At 36.3% G+C, this 23472-nt stretch overlaps 1 protein-coding gene across 4 annotated transcripts in view; it reads right to left on the bottom strand.

Annotated features, from left to right (window-relative positions):
• THEMIS (thymocyte selection associated) overlaps window positions 1–23472 on the bottom strand; it is a 183317-nt gene that overhangs the window by 72146 nt on the left and 87699 nt on the right. For all 4 annotated transcript variants that reach the window (XM_082729874.1, XM_082729875.1, XM_082729877.1 and 1 more), the window contains one exon: window positions 15363–16411. In XM_082729874.1, the coding sequence (XP_082586000.1) occupies window positions 15363–16411 (1049 nt within the window). The remainder of the gene's footprint in view (window positions 1–15362; window positions 16412–23472) is intronic.

Raw genomic sequence — 23472 nt, 5'->3', positions numbered from 1 at the left:
AAAGGAAAGTCACAAAGAACTTTTAGCAAGAGAATCACACAGTAAGATTTTTCTTTTATAATGTTAACTGTATCAGTGATGTGGATAATAAATTTGAATATAATATGACCAAACATAAAAAGACTAGTTAGGAGAAGGTCTCAATAATCCAGAAGAGAAATGTTGAGGACCTGAAGTGGAACAGTGTATATTTAAAAACGTTAAGGAAGTAGAATCCATAGGATTCAATGGCTGATATGTGGGAAGAGGCAAAAATAGGAAGGACTGTTTCTAGATGTCTGCTTTAGGCCACTCAGTAGATGCTAGTGACCTTCGTAAAGATAAGAAACACAGAAGAAAGATTAATATGATTAATTTTTTAAAGATGGTATAGCTGTCCTTTTATTGTTCAGTATTATCTGGTTTCCCTCTACTTTGAGGGATAAGGGAAAGTTACACTCACCCTAAAATAGACATATACTGTAATCTTCTATAATTTAATGACTTTTTTTGTCTCTTATATTTTGGATTTCCTCACAGAAGTGCATCTTGTTTTTCCTCGTGAGCTACACACTCTCCAGCTTCATCTCATCCTTTCGCAGAACTTCATTTACCATTTATATTTGCTGACACCTGAATCACCAGATTCAGCCTGGAACTCTTTCCTCAGCTGTAGACCATCATCAACTTCTTACTAGACATCTCAGCTCAGACATCTCGCAGACATTTTAAATTGAGCATACTTTAAACAAAACTCTTACCTTGCCCCTGAAAAACCAACCTCCTATCTGCGTCTTGAGCTCCTTTTTTAATGAGTTTCACCACCACCCATGGTGATGATGCTTACATCAGAAATCTGGATATTTTCCTTATTTTGTGCCTTTCTTATTCCCTACACTTAGTTAACCATGGATCGTACAAACACCATCCCCTAAAATCTCTTGAATATTTGTCTTCCAGTCACAGAGGCAGTCATTGTTCTCTGTCTGATATTGGTAGTTTGGCTTTCTAATGTTCTCTCCACTTCTATCTGAATTGATTATTTGCTCTATAATTAGATTTTCCAAAATGACATTTTAATAGATTTATTAAGGTATAAATGATGCTTTCACCATTGTAAGTGTACAATTCAATGAATTTACTAAATGTGAAAGGTTGGGCAACCATCTAGGTGTAGAACAACTTCAGCATCCAAAAAAATTCCTTCATGCCTGTTTGTAGTCCATCTCTAATCCTACACACCTAGTCAACCATTTACCTGTTTTCTGTCTCTATAAACTTTCCTTTTCTAAATGTTTTGTATCTAAAACAGAAATTTTATTATTATTTCCCTACTGGGAACTCTAAAATACCCTCCATTTTTCCTCTATCCTCTAATAGAAAGTATAGATTCCTTAAAAAATAGACCAGTTTAAGGAAGGACTAGTCTTTTTTTTTTTTTTTTTTTAATAAGGAATACAACTGATTTTGTTGGTCTTCATTCTCTTCCATGCTAGAGGAATGCACCATTTCTTTTAGGAGGGTGAGGTGAAAATGGGAACTAGCTTGTTTCAGGTGCTAATGTTTTAGCTGTGGGCTTAATGGGGCATTAGGGTCTATTGTCAAAAAAGGAGTGGAAGTACAGGGAAAACAAAACAAAACAAAACAAAAAAAACAAAAAACAGTAACTCATGGCAAAATAGAAAGAAAGGAAGAAATGACTAAAAAGTTGAAAGATAAGGGATGATGGGTGGCTTCCCAAGAACAGAGTTAGCAATCTTTAGGAGATTAGCCCAGGAGAGAAGGATCTAGAGTCACACAATCACTTCATGGCTGAACCAGGCAAAGGAGAGATCTAGTAACGGGAAGACTGAGCCCTGAACACTGGGAGGGCACTGTATGGCAGAGAACCTAAGAAGGTGATATTGAGGGAGTTGAATTCCTCACCTGGTACAGAATAATTAAGAAGTGTACCAAACTAGTTATGAGCCTGAAATAAGAAGCTTGATAATGACACACTTTTCCTGATTCGGCCCTATTTGCTCTTCCACCCTCATAATATCACTCTACACTACAACCATTATAAACCTCTCCAGGATCCTGATTGAGTTATGTCTACACACTATCACAAACACCTTCTGGCTGGATCCCAGTAACCATCGCTGTACATCTAATTGATTCTACTTGTCTAAACTCACTTACTTCAACTGGACATCTAAATATCCTTTTCTGAGCTCAATCCCAATTTTTGATACATTATAATAAACTGTCCCCCAAATCCATGCTCTCTCCAAATAAGAGCATTCTTGCCTTCCAGTTTTCATATTGAAATTATCTTCCTGTGTCTAATCCATTAGACAGAAAGTCTCCTGAGTTTAGATACTGTGCTTCATTCTCCCAATGTGTCTCCAGTGCTTATCACAGCAAATGGCATGCAATTAAGGCTTTGCATCTATGGAGCTAAAATAAGTGTGAACAATTATAATAATAATCATTATCTTAACATTTTAAAATAATTACAGATATAAATAATTTAAGAACATTTTACATGCAATATACAATTATAGTAATATCTAAAGAAATGCAAACAATAGATTTAAAATCTTTCTCCTCAATCTTTTATTGCAATTACATAGTTCTAGTTTTCTCTATGTAGCAGTAATACACTCTGAATTTTTCTTGGCTTAATAAGGATGTGTCCATTATTCTGAGCTCTTTAACACAGTGATCCATATTAGCCTTCACTTCATTAACAAGGTCATCTCTCCCTTGTTGAAAAAAAGTCTTAATAGTCTTTCTAGACCTTGTGATATCCCCTACTTGGTGTGGAATTCCAAAATTACTGGTCCCAGTCCTTGTTTGTGGTCCAGCTCCTGACATTTATTTCAGTGAACTTCAATTGTTACTAAGTTTCCTGCTGATGCCAAAAATGGCCTTAGGCCTTCCCTAAAATTCTAACATCTCTTACATAGTTTAAGGTACTCTCCAGCTTTTTGCCACTGAAGCAGTTTAAAAAAAAAAAAAAAATCCTTAGCATGATAAACCAGTATTTACAAGAACAACATCAAAAGGAAGAGTCTGTCCTCCCCTGATCACTTTTCTGACCTCTAATAATTCCAACAGACCAGACACAATGTCACAGACTACCATTTCTCAAAAACTGAACTTTCTTTAGAAGATGACATCTAAGCACATTAAAGTAGTTTTTAAAGGAAAAATATGAGCCCACTTCCAGTTGCTTTTCTTAATAAATCCATACATGTGACTAATTCTGAGAGCTATTTTATAGGTATAAAATAAGGAATTTGTGAGTAAGGATGGGGACTTAAAAAGTGAGCCTGCAGAGAGAGGATACTAAGGATTAAGCTCAAAATCACTCAAGATACTTACAGTTAAGGGAGACCACAAGAGGGAGAGACAGTAAAAAATCCAGGAGGAAATTCAACCACTACAGTACAAGAAAATCAGAAGGGTGTGATGTTCCAGAAAACAAAGAATGGATTTCAAAAAGGAGGGAGTGTTCAACTATGCCATTTTGTAACAATACTGTTTTGTATTCAAATGATATAAGGACTTTGGACACTAACCCTTTATTTGATATATCATTTGCAAAATCTCCTGTTCACGAGGTTGCCTTTTAATTTTGTTGATTATTTCTTTCACTGTGCAGAAGCTTTTTATATTGATGTGGGCCCAATAGTTTACTTTTGCTTCTATTTCCCTTGCCTTAAGAGACATTCTAGAAAAATGTTGCTATAGCCAATGTCAGAAGCATTACTGTCAGAAGTTTGACTGGCTCTCTTTCAGGATTTTTATGGTTCCAGGTCTCTCTTTCAGGTCTTTAATCCACATTAAGTTTATTTTTGTGTATGGTGTAAGAAAGTGGCCTAGTTTCATTCTTCTGCATGTGTTTGACAAGTTTCCCCAGCACCATTTGCTGAAGAGACTTTTTCTTATTGTCTATTCATTCCTCTTCTGTTGAAGATTAGTTGACCATATAATTGTGGGTTTATTTCTACGGTTTCTATTGATCTATGTGTCTACTTTTGCATCAGTACCAAACTGTTTTGATTACTAAAGTTTTGTAATATAATTTGAAGTCTGGAATTGTGATAACTTCAGTTTTGCTTTTCTTTTTCAAGATTGCTCTGGTTATTTGGGGTCATTTGTGGTTCCATACAAATTTTAGAACTGTTTGTTCTATTCTGTGAAAAATGTTGTTGGTATTTTAACAAGGATAGCATTAAATGTGAAGATTGCTTTGGGTAGTATAGACATTTTAACAATATTTGTTCTTTCAACCCATGAGCATAGGATTTTTTCCCATTTCTTTGTGTTGTCCTCAAGTTCTTTCATAAGTATTTTATAGTTTTCAGGGTACAGGTCTTTTACCTCTTTGGTTAGGTTTATTCCTAAGTATCTTACTGGTTGTTTGTTTTTTTTTTGTTTGTTTTGTTTTTGTTTTTTTTACAGATGTGAATGAGATTGATTCCTTGATTTCTGCTGCTTCATTATTGGTATATGGAAATGTAACAGATTTCTGCATATTGATTTTGCATCCTGCAACTTTACTGAATTTCTTTATCAGTTCTAGTATTTTTTGGTGGAGTTTTTCAGGGGTTCTATACATAGTATTATGTTATCTGCAAGTAGTGAAAGTTTTACTTTTTCCTTACCCATTCAGTTGCCTTTTATTTCTTTTTATTGTCTAATTGTTGTGGCTAGGACTTCCAGTAGTTTGTTGAATAAAAGAGTGAGAGTGGACATACTTGTCTTGTTCCTGTCCTTAGGGGAAAATCTCTCATGTTTTCTCCATTGAGTATGATGTTAGCTATGGATTTTTCATATATGGTTTTTATTATGTTGAGGTATGTTCCCTTTGTAAGAACTTATAAAACTCAGCACCCCCAAAATAATCCAATTAAAAATGGCAGAAGACATGAATATTTTTCCAAAGACGTACAGATAGCCAACAGACATGTGAAAAGATGCTCAACATCACTTATCATCAAGGAAATGCAAATAAAAACTACAGTGAGTATTTCACATTTGTCAGAATGGCTACAATCAAAAATACAGAAAACAAAAAGTGTTGGCAAGGATGTTGAGAAAAAGCAACCCTTGTGGACTATTGGTGAGAATGCAAACTGGTCTAGTCACTATAAAAAAATTGTGGATGTTCTCCAAAAAGTTAAAAATGAAACTACCCTGTGATCCAGTAACCATACTACTGGGCATTTACCCCCAAAATACAAAAATACTAAATCAAAGGGACATAAGCAAGCTGATGTTTACTGCAGTATTATTTATAATAGCCAAACTATGGAAGCAGACCAAATATCCATTGATAGACAAATGGATAAAGAAGTGTGGCATATATATATATATTTCATATATATATTTCATATATATGAAATCACTCAGCCATTAAAAAAGAATGAAATCTTGTCATTTGCAATGGCAAGGATGGAGCTAGAAAGTATTGTGCTAAGTGAAATAAACAGTCAGAGAGAGACAAATACTGCATGATTTCACTCATATGTGGAATTTAAGAATCAAACCAAATGAGCAAAAGAATAAAAAGAGAGAGAGAGAGAAACCAAGAAACAGACTCTTAACCATAGAAAACACACTGATGGTTATCAGAGAGGGAGTAGATGGGGGAATAGGTGAAACAGGTGATAGGGATCGATGAATGCTCTCACCCTTTGAGCCCTAGATGATGTATGGAAGTTGAATCACCATATTGTACACCTGAATCTAATATTGCACTGTATTTTAACTATACTGGAATTGAAAAAAAAATATGAGAACTAAGGACTGACCACAAAATTTGCCAACCAGGACACACTACATACCCTTCAATCTCATTCATCTCATCTGCAAAATAGGGATAATGACAGCATCCATTTCATGAAGCATGTGAAGGATTAAATAAGATAATAATACATGTTAGCACCTAACATAATGCCAGGAACAGAGGAAGAGTTCAGTAATGGGCAAATAGTTTTTTAATTACAGAACACTGGGCAGCTTGGATCATAGACCTTATGATTCTTTATTGAATGCAGGATGCCTCTCAACCCTGTGAGAGCAAATTTGGCTCAATAAAAGTCTAGGGTGAATGGAAAAATACAGAAATGATTACAGCTCAGGGGAGAAGCTAGAACCAGAGACAATGAAGAGAAAAATACCTTGGGCAGAGCAGTTCCCATCCTTTGATTACACAATTCATACAACTGTGTTTTATTCTATTTTACAACTAGTAAGCATGCACTTTTTAAACTTTAGTTAAGGTTTGGGAGGGTGCCTGGGTGGCTCAGTCGGTTAAACGTCTGTCTTTTGCTCAGGTCATGATCCCAGGGTCCTGGGATCGAGCCCCGTATCGGGCTCCCTACTCAGTGGAAAGTCTGCTTCTCCCTCTCCCATTCCCTCTGCTTGTATTCCCTCTCTTGCTGTCTCTCTCACTGTGTTAAATAAATAAGTAAAATCTTTAAACATTAGTTAAGGTTTGGAAAGCACTTGGAAACAACAACGAATTTCCAATAAGGACAAATGATATATAAAATTTAGTGATCTAAGTAAGTTTAATATCACAAATTAAAATTACTTTCTTCTGTCTTACATTAGGAGAACAGATATTTCTTGCTTTTATATATTGTTTAATTCCATAATTTTACAATCAGCACTTTGCAATTTTTGAATAAATAACAATAGACTTATACAGTATTAGTGGTCTATGATATATATATATATATCATATATATTTATATACACACACATATATATACACACACATATATTTAGCAAATATATATTGGCTAATTTTGTAGTCAATGGCCTAATGATCTTATAGGATTTGGCTATAATTTGGCTAATTTTGTAGTCAACGGCCTTATGATCTTATAGGATTTCCTCTAATTTTTTTCTCTCCTCACGAGATTTTTTTTATGTGATTGGTTCATGGTAAATATCTTAAACAATGGCATGTCTTACAAAATAGCTAAAAGCAACTTGCTTTATTAGAAGTGTATATTGATAACTAAGCACTAGGTAGACATTTTCCAAGATATCATGATCATATTGAAGTTAGATTCTGGAAAAAGTATGATAAAAAATTTTTTTAGTGCTATAATAGGCTGGCTGAGGGATTGTCCTTAAATAATGCGTTAGCATGAATCATATCTTTCTCTGAATTTTTAGAATTTTTATGGACCTCTAGTTTCTTAAATTCTATGTTCATTTTTACTTACTACTCTCCTCTAATATTGAGATAAATCTTTTTCTTCTTCAGTTTTCTACTTGTGAAATTTTTTAAAAAAATAGTGATTTTAGGAGGACTCTCTTTAAACATTCTTTCATAGTACTCTTGTGCTCATTTTCTATCTTAACATTTACCCAGGAAATTCGGTTTGGGAAACAAAACATGAATGTTTTCATTTATATAGGCCTGGAAACACCACCAAAAGATTAAAAGTAATGGTTCACTTGTAAGAAACTGAGTTGTAGCGAAACGTATTTGCTCAAATATATAGCCTATGTCTTATCAATTTATTTCTAGGTAAGGTTTTTATTCTAAAATGAATTTAGAACTGATAAAGAAATGGAAAACTCAGATAAATCAGTCTTCAAAAATGCAAAGCTAGCTGGAAATAACCTAACCTCCTCTAGATTTTTCCAACTACTCCAGATTTTTTGAAAATTTTAAAAATGAAATTGAAGGAAGTGACCTCAAACAACAGAACTTAAATATCTAGTGAGCCAACACTCAATGAATCAATGAATCCCTATAGAGATTACAGGAAGTAGGTAATTCACATGCCCTTACTTTATACATAGTGTGCACTCAGCGTTTCAAATTACTGACTCTTCAGTGATAACTGGTCATTTCTGAACGGGGATTTCCAGGTTATGAATGTTTTTTTTAAAAAATGAAAACTAACCTAATCTTTGTAAAAGCCAGAAATCTAATGTGAAATGAATTACTGTAAATTTCTTTCAATCATTTTGCCAATCCATTGGAAAAATAAACAAATTTTTTAAATGATTTTTTGTGGCTAAAAAATAATAACCACTAATACTAAAAATGTGATAATCACATATGCAGTGATGTATTTAGTTCTCGACTCCACAGATGGGAGAGGGAGGCAAGGAGCAATATTCACTAATGTTTTTCATCAGTCTTTCCTCACTCCCTTGCTGAGAATATTGTCAGTTGAAAACTCAAAGAGGGCCAAAAGTTTGGTTAATTCAAGAATTTCTGAGTAGGATTACACTTCAGCCTCACAGAAGGAAAACAGTATTCTTTGGACATAAACTCTCTAGAGAAAATGAGTATTTTATTATTAGTTGAATAACATTCATTTTTTGGTTGACATTTCCTGAAAATCAGGCCATGTCTCCTTAATGTCTGACTTTAACTAATTTTTTTTTCATTTAAAAGTCATTTAAGCCATTCTTTGGCTATCCAGCTGTATATATTAATATAGTATATATTATACCAGAGGAAAACTTTAAAAGTTCTGCTTACTCTCTCACTTCCAGAAGCACAAAAAGAACCTATAACTATTCCACACTTCCTGTTGAGTACAGAGTTCTACCTGCAGGGTTTCAGCTGGAACTTGAGTTTGGCTAAATTTCAACTCAGCACTTCCTTTACTCATCCTTTCCCTTCTCTTCCCACTTTTTTTTACCTGCTCCTAATATAGTTGGCTGTTTACAGGCTCATGCCTTTAAATTAGGCTACAGATCTTGGGCAACTCAAAACCCATGGTGTCTTAATCTGTATGTGCCTTAACCTTGAGTACAGCTCAAATATCTGCTGGAAATATGCCAGATTTGTCAACATTTTAAAGGAAGATCATAAGTTCCCTCTTTCTTATTTCTCAGATTTAAAATCCCAGCTTTTTATGTATGTCCATGTTCCACCATTTTTTGCCTTTCATCTCTGAAGACTGCCAAAACATTACTTTTCCCTATTCACAGGGAAACAGACATACAACTTCTATGTTAGATGGAGAGAATGCATTGCGTGTAGATAATCTTCAGAACTGTAGAGTTGGTTACAAACCCAAACACTCTTAATGTCTTTATACTACATCAGGTTAACACAAACAAAAGCACAGGATATAATACTATTCTCTAACAATCTAGATTTACCCTAGGAGCATGGTTTCTTTAACACTTTTCAACCACTAACTGTCACACTGGATCAGAAGTGAGTCTTAGCACCCATTAGCAGCTGGTGAAGTGTTGTCTCTGCACCTCCCAGAAACTACTGCTTCCCCTCTGTCTTTTTCAGCTCTCTAATTCTGGTACCAGGCTTGTTTTCTGCTCAAATCACACCACCTTGTCATTACTGCCTCCCTTGCTCTTCGCCTTAATGTCTCCTGTGGGTGTTCTTGCCCGACAGAAATCTAGAAATTCCAGCAGCAAAGTAGACACTTGGGCATTAAATGGCCAAACAGAGTTAGTGAAATGCAAGATTTCTGGTCCCAGGTGCAGTCTCTGAAGGAGTGGAATATCTCATCTTTCAACCAAAGGTTTGTTTTTCTATCTGGTTATAGGCCCTTTCATCAGAAGACAGAAGTTACATTTCTCCTGTGTGGCACTCAGAAGTCATAGCCATATATATCCACGACAGGCAAAAACCCCAGTGAGTACATGTTCTTTCAAACTATCTGAAACTACTTCTGACATAGGAACTAACCCTCAGGAAAGGAGAGTCTGCCCCACAACATTGCCATTTAGAAAATAAAATTTTAAGCCCAGCCATTTATTTAGCCATTTTATGACACTGTTCTCATCTGATGAAGAAACAGAATGCAAAGATCTTAAAGATGTTATGTCTACACTGTCCTAAGCCCAAAAAGAATGTTAAGGGGTCACTCAGGACATTTTCATCCCTTTGTTCAGACCCCATCCATTATTCCCCCTAACGGTTATCACATTTTCAAAACAATAAAGTCCTTCCATGGAAAACTTCCTATGTCTCAAGATGCACTGTTATCTTGGGGAGTATCTACAGCCCACACACCCTACACCTGCCCCTGCCCCAATATATCCATATTAAAATTTCCAAAGCATTACTACAGTCGATCCTTCCTTATTCTAGGCATTACCCAAGCTAGAGAGCAGTTGCATTTCTACCCTGGAAAACAGTTCTTTCTATTTAACCTAGTCTCTATAACCTGTCCTCATACAGTCTTAATTTCTAAACTTCCTAGATGAACCTGTAGGGTTCATCACTGGTGGTGAATATCTGTACTCTCAGGTAGTACATGCATCCATCCTGGTGTTTCACAGTGCAAGAAATGATCTCAGAAAAGTAATGACCCACTGGGAAGGCATAAGTAAACTTACATAATGAAGAATCCAATATTCTTATCTACATATAGAATAAGGTATTTTAAGGAGTTAAGTGGGTTTGAATATTTAAACTCTGAACAGCCCTCCGAGTTTAAAGCAATATTCCATATGCAAGTTAAAATCTTAGAGGCTTGTTTTCAATGACTGCTTCCTGCCTGTGGAGTATAAAAAGTGTTTTAACCGATCACTTCTAAAAGCATACATAGATAGAAGAGCTTTAATGTAGATATGAGAAGAAACATAAAAGAAATATATGAATGCATGACACTGTGATGATAAGAAATAGTTGGTTGCAAGACTTTTCAAGTAGATTATGCAGAAACTGACAGAGCTTCTGTTTATATTTCAAAAATGATCTGCTAAGCAGATTTCTATCTTCATGATAGGAAAATCTATTGAAAATGAGGTCAGTAGGTCTGAGCACAGGTAAATTATAGTATTCTCTCCCATTTTAAAGTGATTTCATAGAAAATATAATTCTTTATCTACTACACTAGCATTGATGAAACTACTTATAAACAAAGAATTATTGACCTTTCTCAACAGACTGATAAGCCTTCAGCTGAGCTCAAGTGTTCTGATAATATCTCTGACCTAGGGTTTCTTAGCTTCTGCTTTTACCTTTTGGGGACAAGGAATCTATTCCCATATATTACACATATATTGTCATATATATTCCCATATATTACACATATATTGTCTTCCCTTTGACTCTCAGCCAATGTGAGATAGAAAATAAGAATGTATTCTTCGGGAGTGCCTGAGTGGCTCAGTGGGTTAAGCCTCTGCCTTCAGCTTGGGTCATGATCTCAGGGTCCTGGGATCGATACCCACATTGGGGTCTCTGCTTGGTGGAGAGCCAGCTTCCCCCTCTTTCTCTGCCTGCCTCTCTGCCTACTTGTGATCTCTGTCTGTCAAATAAATATATTTTAAAAAATATATTTAAAACAAAGAAAAGTAAAAAAGGAATGTATTCTTTGCCACAGAGTAGCTCCTTAAATGTATACAACAGTATCATTCAAGTTTAATCACACAGTTCCCTCAACTATTTCTCAGATGAAAATTGCTTTGGGATTATTTAACATCTTAACAAATAACTCAACATTTAACAAACTTCTATGACTCAATATTCTTTAAAGTGGGATTCAGAGGGGTGCCTGGGTGGCATAGTCGGTTGAGCATCTGACTCTTGCTTTTGGCTCAGGTCATGGTCTCAGTGTCCTGAGGTCGAGCCCCATGTCAGGCTCCATGTTCAGCATGGAGTCTTCTTGAGATTCTCTTTTTCCCTCTGCCCTTCCCACTTGTGTGTTCTCTCTCTCTCCCTCTCCGAAATACATAAATCTTTAAATTAAATTAAATTGAATTAAATTAAAAAGAAGTGAGATTCAGAAATAGACAAAATGATCCTTGTATGGTCTGACCAGTGAACTAGCAATTAGTGATTATTAAGTTGATCTGGAATCCTACACATATGAATTTAGTCAAAGATTGCATTAGCTTTATTTTAGTAACTGTAAGATACTAGGAAATGTATATACTGGTCTCTATCCTTGGTTCTTGACACAGAGTTCCTAAATCCTTTGGAATTTCCTGGGTAACAGGAATATTTTTTTGTTCTAATGAGGTGACTCTGGATGGGCTTCTGGATGGAGGCTGTTCACCAGAAAAATCACCTCATAATTAGAAGCTTGGAATTGTCAGCCCTTCCACCACTGTCCACTCTAGAATTCTTCAGAGAGGGAAGAGGGACTGGAAATGGAGTTAATAATTGATCATCCCTATGTGAGGAAGCCTCCACAAGAATCCCAAAAGTGTGGAATTTGGAGAGCTTCCAGGCTAGCAGGAGGGTAGTGTATCCCAACTATACAGGACAGAAGCTCCTATGTTCAAGACCCTACCAGACCTTGCCCCGCATATCTCTTCCTCTGACTATTTATCTCTATTCTTTATCACATCCCTTAATAAACTAGTAAACCCAATTCCTGAGTTCGCTGAGCCTTGTTAGGGAGCTCACTGAACCTGAGGAGGGGTTTGTGGGACCTCCAATTTGTAGCCTTCTCAGATAGAAGTTGTAAGTAACCCAAGGACCTACTACTTGCAATTAGCATCTGAAGTGGGGGTCAGACTTGAGGGACTGAGCCCTTAACATGTGGCATCGGACACTATCTTCAGGTAAGTAGTTTCAAATTGAGTTAAGTTGTAGGACACCCACTTGGTGTCAGCAACCTGTTTGGTGTCAGAAAACTCACATATCTGGTGTCAGAAGTATTGTGATTGTGGCATTTGTGTGAATAAAGAAGAAACTGAGGAGGGGGTCTGAGGGTTTCTCTAAGTCAGTAACCTGGGTGTAACTTATTGTTTTGTGAGTTTCTCTCCTAATAAAACACTTGGATCATTTTCATTCGACATTCTGTGAAATGACATTTTTAAAACTTGTAGCCCATATTTTTTTCTATGAATGCTTTCTTCGTAGTTTAGAATTTTTGACTCCTTCCTTTCTGCCTGTAATGGATATCTTGTGTTCTTCACATACTACACACACCAGTCCACATTCCCTTCCCCACCAGTCTTGACTGTAAGTTGGGACAGCCAAGGAATTGACTGAACCAGGACATAGGCAAGTTCTCCAAAGTCCCCCTCTTTTTAAAATGAAAACAAACAAAGAGATGATATTCTTCTCAGTGGTGAGACTGGAACCATCATCATAATGTGCCTTGTATGAGTAAAACTAGTCTGTGAAAGTAACTCTGTGATGAAAAGCAAAATCCACTTTGGCCACATTCAAAATTCTCTTTCCAACTGTCCTTAGGACAGTTAGCTGTACCCTTAGGTTCTCCATGGATACATGAGCTAATAAATTCATTAAAAAGAAAAAGAAAAAGAAAAGCCACTTTGCAAAAAAAAAAAAAAAAAAAAAACACCATGTTCTAACTTAAATATAGATTTTTCATGCAAAGTTTTTACTTATTCCTCATGCTTAACTTCTTATATTAGCTTTCTATTGCTGCTGTAACATAAACTCGGTGCCTTAAACAATACAAATTGATTATCTTACAGTTCTGTAAGTCAGAAATCCTACATAAATCTCACTAGCTAATGAAGGTGTTGACAGAGCTGATGAGGGAACAAAAGACTGGCTGAATCTTGGTCATCAGCTCTAGACCTCACTCCACCATACCTCACCTATATTCCAAAACCACATCAGAGCTGTGTTCCTTTCTGGAGGTTTTAGGGGAGAATGTTTTCTTAAAATTTCTAGCATCTAGAAACTATCTGCATCCCCTGACTCAATTCTCCCTTCCTTCATCTTCAAAGGCACAACACTATCTCCCTGTGACCATTCTCCTGAGTCATATCTCTCTCTGACCCTGACTTCAACTGGGAAAGGTTCTTTTAAGAATCTGTGACTAAGTGGACCTATCTGGTTAATCCAGAATAATCTCCTCATCTCAAAGTCCTTAATTTTGAGCACATGTACCGAGTCTATTTTGCCATCAAATGTAACATAGTCACCAGTTCTGGAGGATTAGGCACGAACATCTTGGGAAGGTATTGCGGTGGGGAGGTGTGGGGGCGGTGAGGCGGGGAATTATTCTACCTACCACTAAAAATGAGACCAGCATTCCATCTCTCACATCATTCCGTTCAGCAATAAAAATATATTAAACAGTAGAAGTCAGACACACTCCACATTAATAGCAACCTGTTAATCAACATTATTTGGGAACAATTTTTTTATTTAAAATGACTCCTTCAAGGGAGGTGAACCATGAGAGACTATGGACTCTGAAAAATAATGAGGGTTTTGAAGAGGCTGGGAGTGGGAGGTTGGGGGAAGCAGGTGGTGGGTATTAGAGAGGGCACAGATTGCATGGAGCACTGAGTGTGGTGCAAAAACAATGAATACTGTTATGCTGAAAAGAAATTAAAAAAATAAAATAAAAATAAAAATAAATGACTCCTTCAAGATTGTTTTTTCTGGAAAGGAAATTTCTGCTCCTTTTATCTTTCTTCTGAAGATGAACTTGAAGATTCTTTCCAGATTTATCCAGCATACCCTCAGAATGCACTCTTTGAAATGTAGAATTAAAAGTATTTTCATACCCACATACTTGAAGCCTGAGGCTGCTATCATTCCTGAGTATAGAGAGTAAACACAGCATCTCTCTTTGTTTTACTAATTGCTTTGTTTCCCCAAGCTGCTCGAACAACATCTGCCAGGCCAGAATGCACTCCTTCCACACACCACAGCACCACTGCCGGCCAGATAAACGACCTAACACTCCATGGTGTACTGGCAAGTGCTTTCCAGGCACACAGCAGGCAGTTTTCAAGAAGCAAAGACTTTAAGTAGAACTGAAGCTGAAACCCCTCCCTTCCCAAATCTTTCCAATGGTTATGGAGTTGTTGATTCTGTTATGATCTCACACTGTCTGCAATTTTATTGATTTTGTTTTTCAATAGAACTGTTAAAGATTACAATCCTCAGATAGGCAGAATGTGGGCAGATGCTCATATGCTCACACACAGTTCTGCCAAGATATTTTTACATCTTTTTGCACATAAAACAAAATGAAGACATGTGTTATAGATGCATGCTACTGATAACCCCCCCGAAGAAGGGAGTTTATTGTATGCTCATTTCCTGGATGAAGTATTAAAACAACTCTACCTAGAAAAAAGAACAGCGCTTCCAAAATAAAAGAGATTTGCTTCTGAGGAAACTTATCAAACATTCCTAATTACCAAGACCCATTGAGACGGCAGTTTGGGTCATCATACCCAAATGTCATCCCTGCTATTTCTAATTCAATACAAACTTCTTGTCACATCTACTGGTTAAGCATCAAAATACAAAATGCTGCAACAGCTTATGCTCTGTTGATGTTCATTCATCTACTGTGCATCAGAAAGGCTCATTTCAAATATGGCATGAAAGAAAGAAAAGTAAGCAAAAAACAAACTCGGAGGAGACTTGAAATAAACTGCCTCAAGAAAAATGCTAAAAAGGAAAAACTACAAAATCATAGCCTTACCTTGGGAGACTTAAGCAGACCCACAGCCCTGTTTTCTGCTAAGGTGAAGGGGGTTAGCTTTGTTTCCTCCACTGAGGGATGTTTGGGAGGGCGAGGTGGGGGGTGGGAAAAAGAGCCTTCATATCTTCGCATCATGTAATACTGTTCTTCGGTGATCTCTTCAACCAGACTCCTGACTAGAACTGATCCTGTGTCCCCAGAAAAACTATTAACTAGCTGGACAGTCATATTTAAGCGGCTGACGGGAATTTCCCAGCACTCCTTGGGGCTGGCAAAGTCACTTATGAGTAGATAAGAGTCTGTGATAGCTTCCTCCAGCCGCAGTCCTGGTGTAGCAGCCAAAATGTCTTCTTCAATGGAAAGATCTCTCACAGATACCTTCACGTTGAAGGGCAAGTGGAACTGTGCACAGAGCTCAGAAATCTGGTACTGTTTCTTATCGTGAATCACCTCTACGAAACCTCCTTCCATGTACAAAGGGAGCAGTGTTGCCTCATAAGATTTTTTGAGGATTTTTTCACAGGCCAGAACATTCACCACTTTTTTGATTCCCTCACCAAGGACTTCAGTCGTCTGTGAGTGATGCACTAGAAACTGGTCCCCGACAGATACAGATGATAGCTCATGATGAGGGGGATGAAAGGCCTTGGTGGCCACCACGTGGAGAGGCTCCTTTTCACTCTTTGCTATCTCAAGGTCATAGGCAGTTGGGAACTCCCGAGGTCGCCGCTTGAATTTGCCTTTATAACTAGTGGGGATCAAGAAGTGCCTTTTAGGAAAATTGCTTCGAATTTCTGAAGCTAAGATTCTCGATGCCTGGTACTTTTTGTGGATCACAATGGTTTTCCCAGGCTGTAAAGTGCTTCTGGGCAGCTCGTTTCCCTGAGGTGCCTCTATGACTTCAGCCACTATGGGGAACTCTTTACTGGTCATTTCAAAGAGATCTTGTGTAGATAACAGCTGAAGAAACCAGTTGGCATCATAACTGTCAGTAATGTCTTTGACTTCAACATCTAAACTGGGGAGGATGCGAACTATATCCTTTCGGACTGAAAGAAAAAAAAAAAGATTATGACCTTTTGTCCATCAAAGTGTTGCTCTGAGATGGTATTAGAATCCTTACTGGCATCATAGATAAATTCCACTGGAAAAAAAAAATTAGGGACTCATGATGTAACACTTCTTATGTGTGACTTTCATTTTTTCAGATTTTAAAATGAAGTAGATCAAATGTAAAATCAATTCCCATAAGCTCACTGCTCAGCTTACAAAAGAGATATTAACTTGTTCCTTCCTTAGAGCCCTATGAAGCTTATCAAAATTTCATCTGCCTCACTATAACCTAAGGATAACTATTTTCCTGATTCTAGAGTTAATCATTCTCCTGTTTTTAAAATAGTTTTGTCTCACATAACATAGATAAATATAGGTACATATTTATAAGTATATATCTGTGTGTATATATATCTTTTTCAGAAGGTTTATAACATCATTCGAAGTCATGCTCTTGAGCTCCAGCCATAACATATGAAATTATCTTAAAAGAAATTTTCAGTACTTTGAATAAGACCCTTCCTGCATAAGGCCCAAGACAAACATTCTTCATGCAAAATTCTGTTCCCTTGCAGAACAACACTGCAAGATCATGGGATACAAGGTACTTAAGACTAACATATGGAAGTCAACAACAAGATGCATGCTTTTCCAATGTGGAAGTTATTCTTTCTCTGCTGATGCTCCATTAACCTGGATAGAAAAGGAGAGTCGCAGAGAAGCACGGAGAAGCCATTCAGGAGCCTTAGGTAAGCTGGTGGGTACTTACCAATGTATTCTTTGCCTAATGTGGCACTGAGGACTCTAATAAACCTCAAATTCTTTCTAAGCACCCACTATCCTAGGAAGTCTTTGTTGGAGACGAGAGAGACACTTAAAATATTGCCCTAAAATTATTTATCTGCTCTCCATGCACTCTCTCACCTAGATTGTTAGAATGGTCTTGAATTAGAAATAAAGTTACTATTAACAGAGTTGTATAATGGTTTATATTGTCCTGACAGTTTCCTACCATGTAATGTTTTATAGCGTTTTCACAATCCACTGTTGTTTCCCAATATCTCCAGCCACATTTCTATCAATACACTTTCTTCCTTGCATGCTTTTGAAAACAAATAATTTGGAAGATTTTGAAAACAGAATTTCCTCTTTAAAAGCATTACCTATGTTATTATGTTTTATATTTTAACTTTATGCAGCATCTGGAAACTATAACTTTATAAGTAGTGTTATATTATTTGCACATGCTGTGTAACAGAGTTCCTGAAGGCATAACATGAAAAAGCATTATTTTATATTCTTGAATAGAGAACAGAAAAAAAGGGGAAAAAAATCAATGGTTGTCTATAGGATGAAAATCTATAAAAATGCTTCATTAAAAAAAATAAAAAGTCTTAATCTCACAAAACAAACTGAGGGTTGCTGGGGGGAGGGGGTTTGGGAGAAGGGGGTGGGATTATGGACATTGGGGAGGGCATGTGCTTTGGTGAGTGCTGTGAAGTGTGTAAACCTGGTGATTCACAGACCTGTACCCCTGGGGATAAAAATATATGTTTATAAAAAATAAAAAATTAAAAAAAAATAAAATAAAAAGACTCAAAGAACACTTCTTACCTTCATCAATTCATTGTAAAAAGTTTAGCATACCCAAACTTTTTAAAAAATATTTTATTCATTTATTTGACACAGAGAGAGAGAGGGGGAGGGAGAGAGAAAGAGAGCACAAGTAGGGGGAGCAGCAGAGGGAGAAGCAGGCTTCCCTATGCAGGATTTGATCCCAGGACGCTGGGATTATGACCAAAGGCAGACACTTAACCAACTAAGCAACCCAGGTCCTCCATATACTCAAAGTTTTAAGATTATTGCCACAGGGGGCACCTGGGTGGCTCAGTGGGTTAAGCTTCTGCCTTCAGCTCAGGTCATGATCTCAGGATCCTGGGATCGAGTCCTGCATCGGGCTCCCTGCTCGGCAGGGAGCCTGCTTCCCCTCTCTCTCTGCTGCTCCCCCAACTTGTGCTCTCTCTCCTTCTCTCACTCTCTGTCAAATAAATAAATTCTTAAAAAAAAAAAAAAAAAGATTATTGCCACAGGCTTCCCTGAATCTGAAGGTAATTTTAAAAACTGTAAGATCTCAGCAAGTTGGATAGAAATTAATGAGGTCTAAAAATTGTAGCACTAGCATTAGGTAAGCATCATAGTCTCATGCCATTTCTCAAGTTGAGGGAATAGTGAAACATTGGTAGAACAGATGTCATTAAGGACTTTCTGCAGGCTCTGAACTGATCCATCAGAACATAGGGACCCTAATGTAACCTAGGTCCAAACTATATTTGGGCACTACAGGTATTGTGGGTATAAGAAGCTATGGTTATTTTGTTGACCAACATATCCCAACGTCTCAAATAGCGCCTGGTATATAGTAGGTACTCAATAAATGAATTGAATAAATGAAAAACTATTGTCAGAACAATATCCTTGACTGAGCATTAAAGGATGTGATCTGTTAAATAAGTAGAGTTCCACATAAAATTTCCTTGGGAAAAAAATTTTGTACCACTAATACTCCTGCTATATGTCATAGAAGGTATTATATATATATCAGTTAAAACATGCCCCTGCAGTTTGTAGTTTATCTTATTCAATGGCTTTTTCTGTGCAATAAGTATTTTTACTTTTACTATTTAATTTCTGTAGAACAATAATCTAGTATTTTAAGGTATAAAAATAATAACAATGAATGTGCTTTAGTAGGAGATTCAATAAGGAACAATAGTACATGCATTGAAAAATCAACAACTCATCTTTGATCCATCAGAGAATTGAGATTACAGGGCAAACCATTGCTCCCAAAATGAGATAAATAGGTTAATACACACTTACTGCTTATTGGTCGCAGAAGCCTCCACTGGATTCAACAACTAGTAAGAACACTTTAAGAGTAATTGACTACTTGCTGGAGACAAAGCCTAGACAAGTTTAAGAGATAAAACTTCTGGGGTCCATGTTTAGGGGGATTCCCACCCCCACTTTCATATTTATTCCCAAGAGACCCACCAGGTTCTCAGGGTGAAGATAGAGAAAAATCCCTTCATGCTTCTAGCAGAATAATAGAAAAAGTCACAGCATTCAGTTTTCCTTAAAAAAAGGTCTGCCCTCAAGGAAAACTATTTTACCACAGCCTAACCAACTTGGGTTTTACCAGAGTTGAACTGATGTAGGGGAAGGGAAATACCCAATTATTATCTCTTCTATCTTTCCACATGGGGAAGGGAAATACCCACCTCCAGCCCCCACTTGCCATATTCTATCTCATCTAAGGAAGCATGGGGAAGAAAGCTGAGAAGCACTTGTGAAGGTCATAGGGCACAGTGCCATGAAAAGACTCAGACCTAAATACAGGATTATAGAATGCATCTCTTCCCCTATACCTTACTAACCATATCAACAAGACTCCTGTATAATAACAGGGGATTATAACTAAAGCATTTATATTTCTGTTTAAGAAGTGGTCTCTAGGGGTTCCTGGGTTGTTCAGTGGGTTAAGACTCTGCCTTCAGCTCAGGCCATGATCTCAGGGTCCTGGGATCGAGCCCTGCATCGGGCTCTTTGCTCAGGAGGAAGCCTGCTTCCCCCCTCTCTCTCTGCTTGTTCCTCTGCCTGCTTGTGATCTCTGTCTGTCATATAAATAAATAAAAGCTTAAAAAAAAAAAGTGGTCTGTAGGGAAAAACAACAGGGAGACAAAAAACAAGGACTCTGAATAAAATTTTAGCCTCTAACATCTATAGATACAGAAAACAGTAAACACTGACTAACTCACAGCTAGATAAACATAAAACCTCATATTAAAGGCTTATTTGCATCAGTTTCTTTTATCTGATACATTGTGTCTGCTTTAAACAAAAAATTACAAAGTCTAGTAAAAGAAAAAGAAAAACAGTGTTGTCTGAAGAGACAAAGTCAAACTCAGATATGCAGAGATTTTGGAATTTCCAGACTGGGAATTCAGAATATGATTAATATTCTAAGAGCTCTAATGGAAGAAAATGGCAGAAAAGATGCTGTAATGTAAGCAGAGAGATGGAAACTTTTGTAAAGAATTAAAAGGAAATGCTCGGTATTAAAAAACATACTAACAGATATGGAGAATGACTTTGATGGGTTCATCACTAGACTAGACATGGCTAAGGAAAGAAATCAGTGAACTTAAAGATACACCAAGATATATTAATAGAAAATTCTCTAACTGAAAATTAAAAGAAAAAGAATGGGGGAAAAAAAAGGAACAGAGTATCTAAGCACTGTGCGGTAACTACAAAAGGTAGAACATGCACACCATAGTGATGCCAAAAGGAAAACAAGAGAGAAAGGAACAGAAACAATATCTGAAGTAATAATGGTGGAGAATTTTCCAAATTTGAGGAGGCTCGAGAACAGCAAGCATGATAAATACCAGAAACCCTACACCTAGGCATATCATATTCAAACCATAGAAAATTAAAAAAAAAAAAAAGGAGAAAACCTGAAGAAGCCCTAAGAAAAGAAAATCTTACCTCTAGAAGAAGAAGGATAGAAACTAGATTGTACTTCTCTTCAGAAAGCATTCAAGCAAGAAGAGAGTAAGTGGCATACTTAAAGTGTTTAAAGAAAAGAAACCCACCAACTTAATCTATCTCCAGCAAAATTATCCTTTAAAAGTGAAGAATGGCAGAATATGACAGCCCGAAATAAATTACTTTGGCATCAAGATTATTTTGAGTTAAAGGCACTTTATAAAACAGCAAGTGCAAGAAGGGTATTCTAATCTCTCCTTTTCTTCCTGAAAACAGGAGACAAAACTCCGATGTGAAAAATGCCTTCCTTTTACCAAGAGAGAAGAAACATCCTTCCACAAGGAGTTAAAGCCAAGTGAATTCTGTCCAAACAGACCTTGTTAAACTAACTCTTATCTTCTTTTAGTCTCCCCACAATACTTAGTCTAGTTACTTCTCCACAGTTGCCTCTTTCATTCAAACCAATATAAAAGCATGTAGATTTTGCCTTTTCGGGAGTCTTCACTTCCTTTTGAGGGCTCCCCTTTCACATAAAACATGTAAATCTATCTGCTTTTCTCTATTTAATCTAAGTAAATTTAATTCTCAGGCCTAGTCAAAAAGCCATAAGAGATTATTGTTTCTACATATATTTTTTTTAAAACAAGTTTTGTCAATTCCAGCCCTGTAGTTTCTCTCAACTGCTAGTTCCTCCGACATTATTATCTAATAATAATAATTCTTTTATTTGTTGGAAATTTTCACTCTCTAAGTTTGATTTCTTTGTCATTTACTTTCCAAGATTATACTTATATTTTTCTTAAAAGCGTTTTCATATCTGATTGCTCAGTGAATCGTTTTGTTTATATTTTTGTATCACATTATGCTTTTTATAGTGATTATTAGATGTATTAATAATTTCCAAACTTTGCATTATTCTAGGCTTTTAAATTAAGATTTTCTTTATAGTTCATCCATTTGGTCTCAATTTTCTTCATGAATATTCAGTGAATTATCTTTTTTTCCCATTTATTCAGCTTCATTTCAACTTAAGAGAATATACCAGCAATTTCATTTTCTTAGATAGTTTTTCCCTGGTTCTATTGTTGTTTGTATTTATGAATAGAGAAAGTGCCTTTTGGGTTGCTCTCTAACATTTGTAGCAAAAAAAAAAAAAAAAATCACGATCTTCACTCAGAAATTAAGAGTCATTTAAAATGAATATACTTATATTTACTATGGGCTTATTTATAATAGTTTTCCTTTCATATTTTTATTTAATTTATAAAAGCTATGAGACGTGACTACCCATTTTCTTATCCTGGATGACACACGTCGACAAGGTTCTCCACTGATGTTTGTGATGGTTATTATCTGTCAACTTGACTGGGCTTTAGTACCCAGTCACTTAATCAAACACTATTCTAGGTGTTTCTGCAAAGGTATTTTGCAGATGTGGTTAACATCTAAATCAGTTGACTTTGGGTGAATGATGTTACCCTTGATAACATAGGTGAGTCTCATCTAATCATTTGAAGGCTTGAAGAGCAAATATTGGAGTTTCCCAGAGAAGAAAAAATGTTGCCTCAAATTCGAGCATCAACTTCTGCCTGAGTTTACAGCCTGCCAATCTGTCCTATGAACGTTGAACTTAATAGCCCCCATAATTATATGTCAAGTCCTTAAAATTAATTAATATGTAATTTTGTTTATATTATACAATATAATTATATATAATGTAATAAATATTTTCTGTTTTTCTGGAGAACACTGGTAAAATATTTACAGTTGGTAGAATAAGAATAAATATTTACAGTTGGCAGTATAAGAATAAATAAATACACATATAAATTGTACCTTATACTGCTTGCTGTTTGATATTTCTACTATCAATAAGATTACTTGCCTAAAGGAAGAAAATGAAAAGGAAGTGGACTAAAGTATTCATTGGTTCTAAATATCATGTTAAGTCACAATATTTTCATAGGCACATTAAGAAAAGCATCACTAATAAAAATTGAACCTGTTATACAAATATAAACAATACAACTTTTGTGCCCTGAAGTGAATGTTCTTTCTCCTTAGCTATTAAATTCATAAATATGTTATCATAATAAATCATATCTGAATATGGTGAGGCAGGAAACTTTTCTTGTTACCTAAATAGGAACTTTGTACTATGCAGTATGTGTGCATACAAAAACAGATATTTTAGTTGCTTCATTAATTCATGTATTCGATTTTTTTAAAGATTTTCATTTATTTGACAGAGAAAGAGAGATCACAAGTAGGCAGAGAGAGAGAGGGAAGCAGGCTCCCTACTGAGCCCAGAGCTCCATGCAGGGTTTGATCCTAGGACCCCAAGATCATGATCTGGGCTGAAGGCAGAGGCCTTAACCCACTGAGCCACCCAGGCACCCCTCATGTATTCAATTTATTCAATATTGAACATTTACTTATCTCATGCATTGAGAATATAAAAATAAATACATAAGAAACTCACTCTGATATGCTAATAAATTACTGA

Source organism: Mustela nivalis, assembly GCF_964662115.1.
Source record: "Mustela nivalis genome assembly, chromosome: 5".
NCBI classification, from domain to species: Eukaryota; Metazoa; Chordata; class Mammalia; order Carnivora; family Mustelidae; genus Mustela; species Mustela nivalis.
Note: the sequence above shows the minus strand (reverse complement) of the source record. Positions and strands in the feature narration are given on the sequence as shown.